This window comes from Octopus sinensis, linkage group LG2 (genome assembly GCF_006345805.1).
Source record: "Octopus sinensis linkage group LG2, ASM634580v1, whole genome shotgun sequence".
In the NCBI taxonomy this organism is placed as follows: Eukaryota; Metazoa; Mollusca; class Cephalopoda; order Octopoda; family Octopodidae; genus Octopus; species Octopus sinensis.
Window position 1 is genome coordinate 178,192,958 of NC_042998.1, and position 13,914 is coordinate 178,206,871.

Consider the following 13,914-nt stretch of genomic DNA (forward strand, 5'->3'; position numbering starts at 1 on the left):
TTGGAAACGGATCTTCTGTGGTTGCTTCGGAGCTATTTTAGCACTAGAGTTATCCACATAGTGGATGACTCTCTAATAATTTATGTATAAATTGTATTTCCTCCGTATTTTTTGTGCTAAGCCACTTGGTGTTAAATTGACGGTATTATTAAATTAATATCGATTTTTCACCCTCATTTATAATTTTATATATATATTATATATGTTATATACATATATATGGTATGTATATGTACGTGCAAATACATATAATTTTACACAGTATTTTTTGCTTTATATGTATATGCTGATATATATATATATATTATATATATAATATATATATATATATTATATATATATATATATATATGTTATATACATATATATGGTATGTATATGTACGTGCAAATACATATAAATTTTACACAGTATTTTTTGCTTTATATGTATATGCTGATATATATAATATATATATATATATATATATATATATATATATATATATATATATATTATATATGTTATATACATATATATGGTATGTATATGTACGTGCAAATACATATATCATATGACATATATGTCGTATGCATGCATGTGTGCGTGTACGCGTGTGTGTGCATATGCATATATGTACATCTGATAAAAATATATATGCATATGTATGTATGTATGCATGTATGTATGTATGCATGTGTATTTTGTTTTTATTTTATTTTTTTACTGCGACCATGCTAGAGCAACGCCCTGAAGAAATTTTAGCTGAATGAATCATCGCCCCAGTACTTTTATTTATTTATTTTTAAGTCCTGCCACTTACTCTATCGGTCTCTTTTGCCAAACGTATGTAAATGTGTATATATATATATATATATATATATAAGTAGGTAAATGTATATGTAACTGATAAATAAGTAGATAGATAGGTACATAGGTAATATGAACAGACAAGCACACACACATATACACAAAGAAGAATGAAACACATGACCATATACACACACACACGCACACACGCACACACACACACACACAAGGACACATGGAGATACACATCCATACATAACAGACACATGTACATAGTCACACATGGCCATACACATAGACACTCAAACATGCACACACAAGGAGACAGAGGAACACACATAAATACACAAACACACACATACACACAAACACATACATACACACAAACACACAAACATGAACACGCAAAGACATGAATATGCAGAATACATACATACAAACGCACACACACGCATACATATATATATATACACACATACACATACATACACACATACATACATACATTCATACATACATACATATGTGTATGCACATACACACTGACGCACATACATGCGCACAAACAGACAAACAAACAAACAAACAAAAAGAACACAGCTCCAATAACGGACAGAGTCAACGACTACTGAAGAGGTTGCAAGAAGCAACAAAAATTTTAGAAAAAAAAAGTGAGTGGAAATTAAAACAGAATGATTCTTCCCAGACACAATAAAATAGGCTTCAACACACAAATTCACATAAAGAATCTTGCAAACCTAATACAAAAACGAAATATGTATGTATGTGTGTGTGTGTGTGTGTATATATGTGTGTGTGTGTGTGTGTGTGTGCGCGTGCGAGTGTGTGTGTGTATGTATATATGTATACATACTCTTTTACTCGTTTCAGCCATGCGGCTGTGGCCATGCTGGAGCACCACCATGGTCTTTCTGACTTCCTCAGTCTGGGTGTTTCACATCACCACTCCTGTATGTGCCTTTGCCTCAGCTGTTGGAACATTTGGCGTAGAAGGGAGTTTGATTCTGCTGGCCTCGACTGTACCTCATCTCGGTATTGTGGAGAGGATGATGTCTAAATCCTTTCTGAAAATATCTGCTTCCAGCTTATGAAAATTTCATAATTTTTGTGGCAAGGCATTGAAGAGCTGTGGGCCTTTGAAACCTAGACTATTGCAGTACCTGGTACTGAATTTAGATGGAGTGGATGGTACCATTGGTACAATACAATAGCGGCCGGTTCTAGCATTTGTATAACATTCAATGCCAAAGTGAGGTACAAGCCCTTCTAGGGATTTTCCATATGTATATTATTGCATATCTCTCATGCCTTCGCTCCAGGGAGTAAAGCTATCCCCGTAGCTGCACTATTACAATCCTTTTAGTGCAGTGGCGTTGGACTACTTCAAGCTCCGCTGTTAGTTTGGCACTATGTGGTGACCATAACTGGGAGCAGTGATCCAGGCGGCTGAGAACGAAGGTCCTCCACAGGGTCAATATAGTTTTTTGATCTCTTGTCTTGAAGGATTTCAGTATCCATCCTGCCAATTGTCAGCACTTTGCTTCCCTCTTGCTAATGTGCATATAATATGATGCGTCATTGCAAATGCTGATCCCCAATTCTTTCACTGCCGGTGACTCTGGGATTGTAGTGCCTTCGGGTCCTGTATATATAGACTGTACTGTAATTGTGAGTTGAATGTGCAGTGATTGAATTTTTCCAGCATTAAACAGCATGTTGTTTATTTCGGCTGCTTGTATATTGAATTTAGGTCCTGCTGTAAGCTTGTGACATCATCTTGGTTTTTGTTGCCTGTAATAATTTTGTATCGTCGGCATAGCTAGTGACAACGGTTGTCCAGTGACCGTGGACATGTCTAAGAGGGCCATTATAAACATTAATGGCCCCAGAACAGTTCCTCGAGGGACGCCACTTAGGTTTTGAGTTTCCTCAAAAAGGGCACCATTGGCTGCAACTACCTGACTTCTGTTTTTAAGGAAGTCATGCAGCCACTCTCCCAGTTTACCAGCAACGCCAAGGTCTTGTAGCTTATGACTTATCATGACATGATCTATCTTAAATGCCTTTGCGAAGTCAATGTGTATCACACTGACATCTGAATGCTCAAGCAGTTGTTTCAAAACCCAGTCATAGTGCTGTAGGAACTGTATATATATATATATATATAATATATATATATATATATATATATATATATATATATATATATATATATATATATATTATATATACAGTGCTTCAGGTATTGAATTAACCCCGAAATTGGGACCAATACGGTAATAACGGATTTTTTAGAAATTTCTATCGGTTTGTTCGAAACGCATAAATTATAATGGTTATATGACAATTTTTTTTTTTTATTCGGCATATTTGGCATTAGAATTTTTCTTTTGCCCTTATCTTGTAATTATTTATAAATTTAAACCTTTAAAGGTATTTTTGATATTGGCCATTGATAAAATTTTTTTCCCGAAAAAATTTTATCCTACAGTAGTCATATATATAGTGTGGGGGGGGCGTGTGTGTGTGTGTGTGTATGTGTGTACAGGATACGGTGAATATATTGTCGTCTAAAATACGCAAAAATGAAAATAACACTGACATCTCATTTTAACATATATTTACCGAAGCAACATAAAAATATCTTGCATTACTAAAGAGTACATTTATTCAATAAAATCGCCATTGGCTTCAGCCATGACTTCCAGACGACTTCGGGATCTCCTGCAATTCTTCTGGACTGTATCCTTGTTTAAGTTGGTGAATGCTGCCATAATCCTTGCCTTCAGTTCATCTTTAGTGTTACAAGGAGTTTTGTTGGTCTCTTGTTCAACTACAACCCACACATAATAATCAAGGAGGTTGCAAGTCTTGGGAGTTAGGTGGCCAGATTTTAGGGGTGATATAGTTGTAGAAATTGTCTAACAGCCATGACTGGGTTCTCCTGTGTGGTATGGTGTAGAGTCCTCTTGCCAGACATAAGGTCTTCCAGCAGCCACCCTCTTGACTCAGAGCAGCACTACTTCCTCCAGGCACATGATGTAGGCTTCCGTGTTGAGAGTGAGGCCATGTGGGAAGATGCATGACGGCTAAACATTGCCATCACTAGTGATCACTCCAAAACCATGATGTAGACTGGATGTTTGATCTTTGTCACTCTTGGTACATGTTCTCAGATTGCACTGTCCTCAAATTGACAGCCAAAACACTCTGAAATGTCCGTACTGGAGTTCCCGGCGCAAATGCCAAGCAGTACAGCATGTCGTTTCCAAATTTCTGGTAGAGTGAATTGCGCCATGGTGCTGCTTTCCTCACACACGGTGCCCAACTGACCCTACTATACCATGTAGTCGACAAAATCAAAAACAAACATGTCGCATGCGCGAAATTAAAAATATAAACTAGTGACATTTCACCCATTGCACCCTGTATATATGTATATGTGTGTGTGCATGTATGCATGTATGCAATAATATAATATATATCATAAATACATACATATATATGTGTGTGTGTGTGTGTGTGTGTGTGTGTGTGTGTGTGTCTGTATGTGTGTGGTTGCGTCTGTGCCAGTGTGTGTGTGTGTGTGTGGAGTGTACATGATAATATGTGATATTAAAGTAATAGATAGATTCTTGTATTAATTCTCCTGCTATTGCTGCTGTCACTCTCTATTCGTGGTTTAGATGCCTCCGACTGCATTAAATAAAAATACTCCTCGAAAATTATGAAAATTATTACAAGATACACGTTCGCACTTAACTGATAAAGAACACCACATTTAAAGAAAGAACTCGATGCATTTCAAAGCGTAAAATATTTATGTATGTTTTTTTTTATCGACTTATCACTAAATTTATTGCTTTGCCATTTTAAATGAATTTCAACTGATTTTTTAGTAATACTATACAATACTTATATGAATCACTAGAAAGCACAACAAGTGAGCTATTCATGTTACCGAATTTTACCATAAAAGCGAGGTTTACTACCCGTTTCTATATAAGATGAACTGATGAAAATATATATATGCAAAGAATGATAGAAAAGATATGAGAAAGAAAAACTAGAAATTCTGATTGAAAGGAAAAAGATTTGGATCTTTTCTGTTGCTGTCACAATTTTCTATTTTTTTAAATTTTGTTTCAATCGCATTTATTGACGTATAAAATATTTTACAATAACTTTTAATACGAGCAATTTCGGATTATTTTTTGTGCCTGTCATGGTTTTCTTTTTTTTTTTAATTATGTTCTAATTGCTTTCAAATTTGGTGTATTGATGTAGTTTTGAATGCTAATTATGGAGATGAAATACATTTTTGCCATAAATTAAAAAATTAAAAAAGATAATAGCTTCAAATTTTGGGAAATTTAAGCTGCCGGTTCCATAGTAACTAGCCAAGCTGCTGTCTTCTTAACACTAGAAACACATATATTTTTCTTTACCCATCGATTTTCTTTGCCGAGTGCCTATTTTCTGAACGTTTGTACTACCTCGTTTTTGTCATTTTCACCTGTTTTTTTTTTTGTTTTTTTGAGAAACGGATATTTTCGGTTACTGTCTTGTCACTCTTCATTTTCATAATTGTGAACTGCGTATTTTCTTAGACCTTTTCAACCTAGGTAGAAGTATGACCGCAGCCAACTCGTTTAACCTTTCGAATATGATGCAAAAATTGAAAGCAATTAGAATGCAGTTTCATACTTGCAAGAGACGAGTGTTATACCTAAAAGAAAATTATGTACAAAGAGACACTAAATGAAGAAAATGCTTAGCGAGTAAATTTTCTGACTGTCCTCCCGAAAAGAGGCAAGGAGTGTGTGTATGTCAAAAAAGATACACGGTTGGAAGGTGGCTGTATTGCTTTTTTCCATTTGCTCATGGGTCAAGGAATTGACTTAAGTTCAGTTTTGTGTTGAAGAACTGAGGACGAGCCACTGCACAGTTGTTGATTACAAGAGCTATGTTCATGAAATATGTGCGGAGGACCTGCTCCGAAACCCAGTTCAGATAGGTGGTCCGGTCCTGGGAAGACTTTTGTGAGAGACGAAACTGTTTTCTCAAAACGTAAATACAACCGCGGAATGTTACTACCTGAGTAGTATGTTTACATAAAAGTTGTCTCGAGAGCGTTTTGTGCGTAAGCACTTATCGAACTGACAGACGTTAACGCACGAAACTCTCAGCCCTTGAATCACTTTGTTGCTTTTTCTATTCTTCTAAATATCAACAATATATATATATATATATATATATATATATATATATATATATATATATATATATATATATTTCTTTATTGCCCACAGGGGGCAAAAACATAGAAGGAATAAACAAATACAAAGGGATTAAGTCGATTACATCGATCCCCAATGCGTAACTGGTACTTATTTAATTGATTCCGAATGGATGAAAGGCAAAGTCGACATCGGTGGGATTTGAACTCAGGACATAACGGCAGACAAAATGCTGTTAAGCATTTCGTCCGGCATTCTAATAATTCTGCCAGCTCGCCGCCCTAGTATGTATGTATGTATGTATGTATGTATGTATGTATGTATGTATGTATAATATATATTATTTTATTCTTTTATATGTTTCAGCCCTGAGGCTGCGGCCAAGCTGGGGCACCGCCATTGTAATCACCTTTTAATTTACCAGTTCTATGGGGTTGGGTTCTGGTGAAGGAGGGAGTTCGATATCGCTGCTCTCTTTTGAGTTTCCTGCCTTGATATTGGCTCATCTGGGATCTTGGATAGTAAGATGTCAAGTTGTTTCTTGAAAACATCTACTCCCACTCCATGGAGGTCCCTCATTTCAAATCATCTTGGTTTAATAGCCCTCACCGTTTGTTTTTACTGTTTTGTTCTTACTGCCCTGTTTTTGTTACCACTTTAACCCTCTGCAAAAAATCCTAAAGTTTATTTAATTTGCTTTGCGGGAAGAACTGTTTTAACAAAGTCGCGTCTTGTCCCTACCTTCGAAACACGGAGTAGATAAATCAGGGGGAAACTGATGAAGGGAATATTCTTTATATTGCCTGCCTCGTTTCTCTATTTGCTTCTTTCGTTGTTCGAAAAAAGTTCGTTTTCTATGTTTTTGTTTTTTATGTTCTCGTTTCTCATTTTGCTGACGTTTTTTGATGTTCTGTACCCATATATGTATGTATATATACATATAGATGTACGTATGTACATATATGTATGCATATATGCATATTTATATATCATTTATTTCATTATATGATCGAACGCCACGCATCCATTTTCAAGTAAGTTATATATATATACTAGCATTATGACCCGGCGTTGCCGGGTCATAGTGCTAGTTTGGTATAAATTTGTTAAATTAAAAATTTAGGGTAATAAAACATACAATGACATATTAAAAAGACGAATTATAAATCCAGAGAAAAATGCATAGAAGATAAATATAAAACTTTACAAAAATACATAAAAGTTCATCTACGGGCCGTTTCGGAGATGCAACAATTAATATGAAACATATCATATATTTAAAATTGACACTCCCCTCGTCAGGATGTTTTTCACACACAACACATAGTACACGGAAACAAATGCACAATTACATACCTGCTACATGAGAAAGACCAGGCATTACGTACTCTCCAAAATTCTCATAGATACTGAATGCTACTTTATAAGCATATACTTCAACTTAGCAGCTATAGTAAATGGTATGCGCACAGCTCCATCTGGACTAATTCACTTCTGCACTCAATTAAATTTTTCATCTTTTAATTTCTCCCATTCATGCAAAGCCACATATTCGAGTTCAAGTCCTTGATACATTTTATACTAATTGCTATTTTTTCTTTTAATTGTTATATTACGATTTAATTACCATACTTAAGTTTTATTTTAATTACTACTTACTATATTTACTATATTTGATTCAATTGTTATTATTACCTCTAACTTGTATTGCAATTTTTATTTCTAAATTTCTTATGGAACGTCGAGTGGATCTTATGCGTACAATATATTTTTATATGATGTTTATATATTTATATATTACTATATATTTCTAAACGTCAGGCTTTATGTCTGAATATATGAATATATGTATGTGTTTGATCATTCTGTGGATTTTGAAGTGCTCTTGTAGTTGCTGTTCGCATTGCCTCCCCTCGGATTAAAAAGTGTATACAGGTCATTTGAGCACTACAATTCCAGTCTGTTATATATTTTGAGCGTTGTTGTCACTAACGATCTCAAGATATAACTTTATATTTTGTAATATATATATATATATATATATATATATATATGTATACACATCCATATACATACAATAGAGAGATGTTTTTGTTTTACTTTTAACACGTAATACTGAAATAGTGGAGAAGATATGATATTGCTGTGGGCTCGCTCTAGGCAAGAAGTTAAACATTTTCTTTTTGCCCATGACACTACATGGACCCTAAGTAAGGCATATGTAAAATTTGAATGAAATTGGTTGTGTAGTTTTCAAGTTTTAGGGAAACAGACAGACAGACGCACATTCTCAGTTTTATATAGAGATATATAGTTCACAAATGAGATCCAGAGATTCTCCGTATAGAAGACACTTAGCAGAACTCAAAAGATTCACACTTAGTCTCGGATGCCTTTAGAGGAGATCATTCTGCAAGGTAAAGAAATGCTATAAGAGGGATCATGTTGAGCGGGTATAGAGGCAATTATGCAGATAAACAAATTAGACACATTAAATATATTAAATATATTGAATGCATCAAATGCAAAATATGGATACATGTATACAAACAAAACTAGAGAAAGCGAATGATGGAAACTTTCAGATGATAAATTTTCATGTGTAAATATATCGATATTTATATTAATAGGTCCAACTTACATAGCATACAAACGACAGAGAAAATTAAAGGGGTGGGTGAAAGGTATTATAAGTCCAATAGTTGTTTCTGGGGGCTCGGTGATCCATAATAATGTTGGTAGATTTAGTTCATCACGATATTAGGCTGTATGGATGCAATTAACATTGGATAATCCATTATTATCGATCACTGAACCCCCAGAAACAGCTGTCGAACTTATAACACATTCCTCCCACCCCTTTGATTTCTCCCTGTCGTTTGTACTCTGTGTAAGTTGAACCCATTAATATAAATTCCTATATATTTATACAAAAAAATCCATCATCTAAATGTTACCACCTCGTTTTGCATGTATACATGTATACATATTTTGCATTTGATGTATTTATCATATTTAATATATTTGATATGTCTAATTTGTTCATCCGCACAGTTGCTTCAATGGGTGTGTATGTGTGTGCGCGTGTGAGTCTAGCGGCTTATGGATTAATGATTAGAGTGTTTCACTTATCATAGGATTTTGGTTTCGCTTTCTGAACCGACGGCCCCTTGTCTTCTTGAACAAAACACCCCATTTCGCGATGTTCCAGTCAACTCAGCTGGCAAAAAAGAGTAATCCTACGACTGACCGGTGTTCCTTCCAGGAGGTGAGAGATTACACTCGCTATAGAATCCGAGGAACCGGGCTTATGGGCCTATGGTTCAGGAAGGTTCCTTGATCCTATATAAGCATATATATATATATATTATATATATATATATATCAGGGGCATGCGCCTAGGTTGGCAAAGTAGCCAGTGCCTACCTTGAATAAAATAGATCGGTAGCAACATTTTCCTTTTATGGCAAAATATGTGCCTAATTCAAAAAAATTATGAGGTTACTCTAATTTCTATGCATAAAATACAAAATTTTTTTTTTTTTGTAGATTAGGTAGGTATAATTCGTCCGTTTTTCAATCTCAGTATTTAAGCTACGCATAGTACTGTCCTAGTACCCGTGCTGTGTACACTCCTATAACATCGTTTTTTTTTTATGTGTTATAAAGGTAGAAGTAAATCTGTTTTCAACTCAGTCGCGTGTGTGTTTCGCTTATTTCTTATGTGTTTTATTACATGAAAGTCAGCAACTGCCTACCCTGATTAATTACTGATAGCATATATATATATATATATATATATATATATATATATATATATATATATATATATATATATATGGAGGTAAAGAATTGTTTTTCCGCTATCTAGTTCGCTGCTTAATAACTGTGATTTAATTTTGTCCATTTGTTTCCATATGATAAATTAAATCCTAGTAGAAACTGAGGAACGATTAACCAACTTATATATCACTATTATCCATTGCACAAAAACAAATCAGAATGTATCGAAAAATACATGTTGCTTATGTGATCTATTTTTTCTTGTTTTTCTTTTTAGTTTTCATTCTGTGTTGGAGCCCCTACATGATCTACGACTTATTGCAAGTATACGACCTCCTGGAAGAAAATGTCGCTGTTGCTACATTCGTACAAAGTTTAGCGCCGCTAAACAGTGCAGCAAATCCTATTATATATGGGATTTTTACAACACGAATTTGTAAGAGCCTGAGGTAAATTCTGCTATGTTATTATCTAAAAATATATCTTAAGTGCTACCAGTTGTATATTTGAATTCGGCACGAATGATAAAGTATCGGACTTTAATCCGTTTAAGAATTAAGTATGGTAGGAGTGAATGTTCTGTAGTGTTCGACTTTTCTACTTCTTTAGTTGTCGATAAATACCTATAAATGACGTAAGAGCTATTCAAACGACTATATAATTCTCCTTACAACGTTGATCTTCTTTCCATTTAATATTTGGCGTTAAGTGCGTACATTAAAACGCAAGATGCTGGTGAGTCAGTGGTCTATTTATACATACTTGAAGTTTGTCCCCCTCACTTAGCGACTAATTCGAACGGATCAGTTTCTCAGTTTATTTAATGACTTAGATATAGGAGGAAGAATACCAGTAATGATCCTTTTCAGAGCCATCTAAACTAGCAGAAGGAAGAGACAAAGTTTGTCCTAGGACCAGGTTTCTGACCCGATTGCATTTCCTACAGAACAGAGTCCATTAAAGATCCTCGAGGACTAAGTAGCTGGTAGTGCATGAACGAAGAAAAGGAACTGTACCTCTGATAGGGGTGCAAGACTCTTTCCGCAAATTTCTCCCCAAAGTTTTGCACGATCTGAAGCTATGGAATAAGATACTTGCCTAAGATGCCGTGTGGTTGGATCGATCCAGAAACTACGGAGTTACGAAATGAATTTCTTAACCTCACAACCATTGTCCTGCAAATATAGGCTTAGAATTGTACCAAATCAAAGAAAAATGTTAATTTTACATTATCTAATTTATAACATTACTAGCAGTATCGCCCGGCGTTGCTCAGGTTTGTAAGGGAAATAACTATAAAGCATTTTTAGAGAGTTATAGCCAAAAAATAGCAAAAACATGGAAAAAAATGATGGTAAATTTTTTTTTTGATAGTTAAAAAATGTGGAGTTGCGTCCCCTACACAGTTTGTGGTTTGTGTTCCTGATTCTCGACCCCATGTCGAATTTATCGATTTTTTTCAGAACTGGGGGAACTTTTCAAAATTTTCGCTGCGTTAGTTTTGAATTATGACATTGGGCTATGTGTGTGTGTCAAGTTTCATCAGAATCGGTTGAAAGCCGTGGTCAGGGTGAGGGTACAAGCAAACAGACACACAGAAACACGCACAGACAAACTGCCGTTTATATAGAGAGAGATTAATGATTCACTTGCAGGAAGAGTTGAACTCTACAGTGCAAATCACAAACATTCAGAAAATATATGTTGTTTCGTTGCTTTATAGCACTCATGTACTCATTTGATGTAGTGAACCATTCAACTCGGCAGTTCACAGAACTAGATCGACTAAGCTACTAAAATCTACCAGTCAGCATCATTGTTCCTTCAGAGCACTGCTTGACTTGTGGATTTTGCTATTCACAATTATCTCTGGTTAAATACGCAACAATTCTCGAATAATATATCTTTACTATTATTCTACCTTAGCTATAGGCTTCTTTGATACTAGAATTTGAAATTGTATTGTTGTTGCTTTTTAGTCTTTTTTGGTTTATGTCTTCGTTACTATTGATCTAGTTACACCGGCTAAAACACTATCAATAACTTAATCTACAAAATCAAGTCTTTGCCATGTTTCTTTCTCAAAAAACTACAATTTTATTTCATTTCTATAAAATCAAAATCGGTGTATTATATATCTATTCTTTTTATTTTATACAACAGGAAAATGAAACGGATTAGAAATGGAGTTGGTATGGGTAGAATGAAGTACTGTATGTCAAAACGACAAACTCAGCGGACGTCTACCTTCTATACAGATATAAGCTCTGTTCGTGAAGCAATGCAGAAATTTTCTTGTGGCTCTAACACATCTTTTCCTAAAGTGACTTGCTCCAACAGTAAAATGGATGCTTCACAAAATGCCGCTGCTAATGAATTCCAACCGATATGTCGAACGGTCAGCAGCAATATATAAACTTTGGTTGACTCAGGATCTAAATAATAACAGGTGTAGAGAAACATGTGTGAAACTTCATTTGTTCTAATATAAACTACTAATAACATGGATAAAAAAAGGAAGGAAAAATAAGTAAATATTTGTTTATTTAAAATTAGATTTTGTGAATGAAATATGATTTTAAGAATTATTAATAGATACATTTAATAATTAAGGATATCTATTGGTAAATGCTAATGACAAATTCCTCAAATATTTATTTACTGATGATTCATTTTTCGCCAAGTATACGCACAATTGTAAAGAAACACATGTAAACATAACAATTATATATATAGGAGAGTATTGTAGTTCGCTTGAAAAAGTTGTGTATTGTTTGTATAGTGTTTTGAATGGCACAATACATTATAATAACTGTTGTAATTTAATCATCCATAATCTGATATATTTCGGAATATAAAATTCCTTCTTCAGATACTCCTAGGAAGTCGCTACTATAACCGGTTTTCTCTATGTATATATATATATATATATATATATAGCATATTTTCCTAAAATTGTTGTATTATATAGGGAGAGATATAGATAGATAGATAGATAGATAGATAGATGATAGATAGATAGATAGAGAGAGAGAGAGAGAAAGAGAGAGATAGAAAATATAAATCAGGAACAGTAGCATATTTTCCTAAATGTCAAATCTGCCCATAGGTTGTTCCACTTCATTAAAAACAACACTTTATATATATATATATATATATATAAAGTGTTGTTTTTAATGAAGTGGAACAACCTATGGGCAGATTTGACATTTAGGAAAATATGCTACTGTTCCTGATTTATATTTTCTATCTCTCTCTTTCTCTCTCTCTCTCTCTCTATCTATCTATCTATCTATCTATCTATCTATCTATCTATCTATCTATCTATCTATCTATCTATATCTCTCCCTATATAATACAACAATTTTAATGTAATTTTATGGCATATTTTCATAGTATTCCAAGTAAGCTGCACTAGTGTAAATTATTTTTAGTTTCTCCAAATTTTCTGAAATATTAGACGATGGGAAACAAAGAAGCGTTGTGTTCATGCTTTTCCAAAGGGGGTTAATGTTGTGAGTGAAATAAGTTGAAGTTGCTACGACTGGGAATCAAAAATAAGTAGCAGAATCTGCTCGCTGAAAGCATATTTTTTTAATTTATTAAGTTTTATATCAAATCCGATTCGCTAAACGTCTAGCAACATACACCCTTAACCTAACTTCTTGTAGTTCTGCAGGTTTTTCAGGAAAGGAATACTAGCCCAATACCTTATCCATAGTCGATCTTTTTTCTCTTACGAGTTCATTTGGACTAATCCGACGTTATACTAATTAACATGATAATAAGATTTTTACTATTTTGTGGTACATACTTGTCACTAAGAGGGCTGGAAATTGCGCATTAAGTGTTTTGACAAACAGAACTCTTAAATATATCATACAGTACATCAGACAAAGGCGGCGAGCTGGCAGAAACGTTAGCACGCCGGGCGAAATGCGTAGCCGTATTTCGTCTGCCGTTACGTTCTGAGTTCAAATTCCGCCGAGGTCGACTTTGCTTTTCATCCCTCCGGGGTCGATAAATTAAGTACCAGTTACGCACTGGGGTCGATATAATCGACTTAATCCGTTGTCTGTCC

The 13,914-nt window shown here is 34.4% G+C and overlaps 1 protein-coding gene across 2 annotated transcripts in view; it reads left to right on the forward strand.

The window, feature by feature from the left end:
* The window catches only part of LOC115226896 (cardioacceleratory peptide receptor-like), a 161,799-nt gene extending 149,184 nt beyond the window's left edge, over nt 1-12,615 (forward strand). The window contains exons 9-10 of one of the 2 annotated variants that reach the window (XM_036500476.1): nt 10,111-10,282; nt 11,997-12,363. In XM_036500476.1, coding sequence (XP_036356369.1) covers nt 10,111-10,282; nt 11,997-12,249 — 425 coding nt within the window. In that variant the 3' untranslated portion in view covers nt 12,250-12,363. Of the gene's footprint in view, nt 1-10,110; nt 10,283-11,996 lie in introns of both variants that reach the window. The other variant, XM_036500477.1, reaches the window with a different exon arrangement.
* Nucleotides 12,616-13,914: the final 1,299 nt, after the last annotated feature.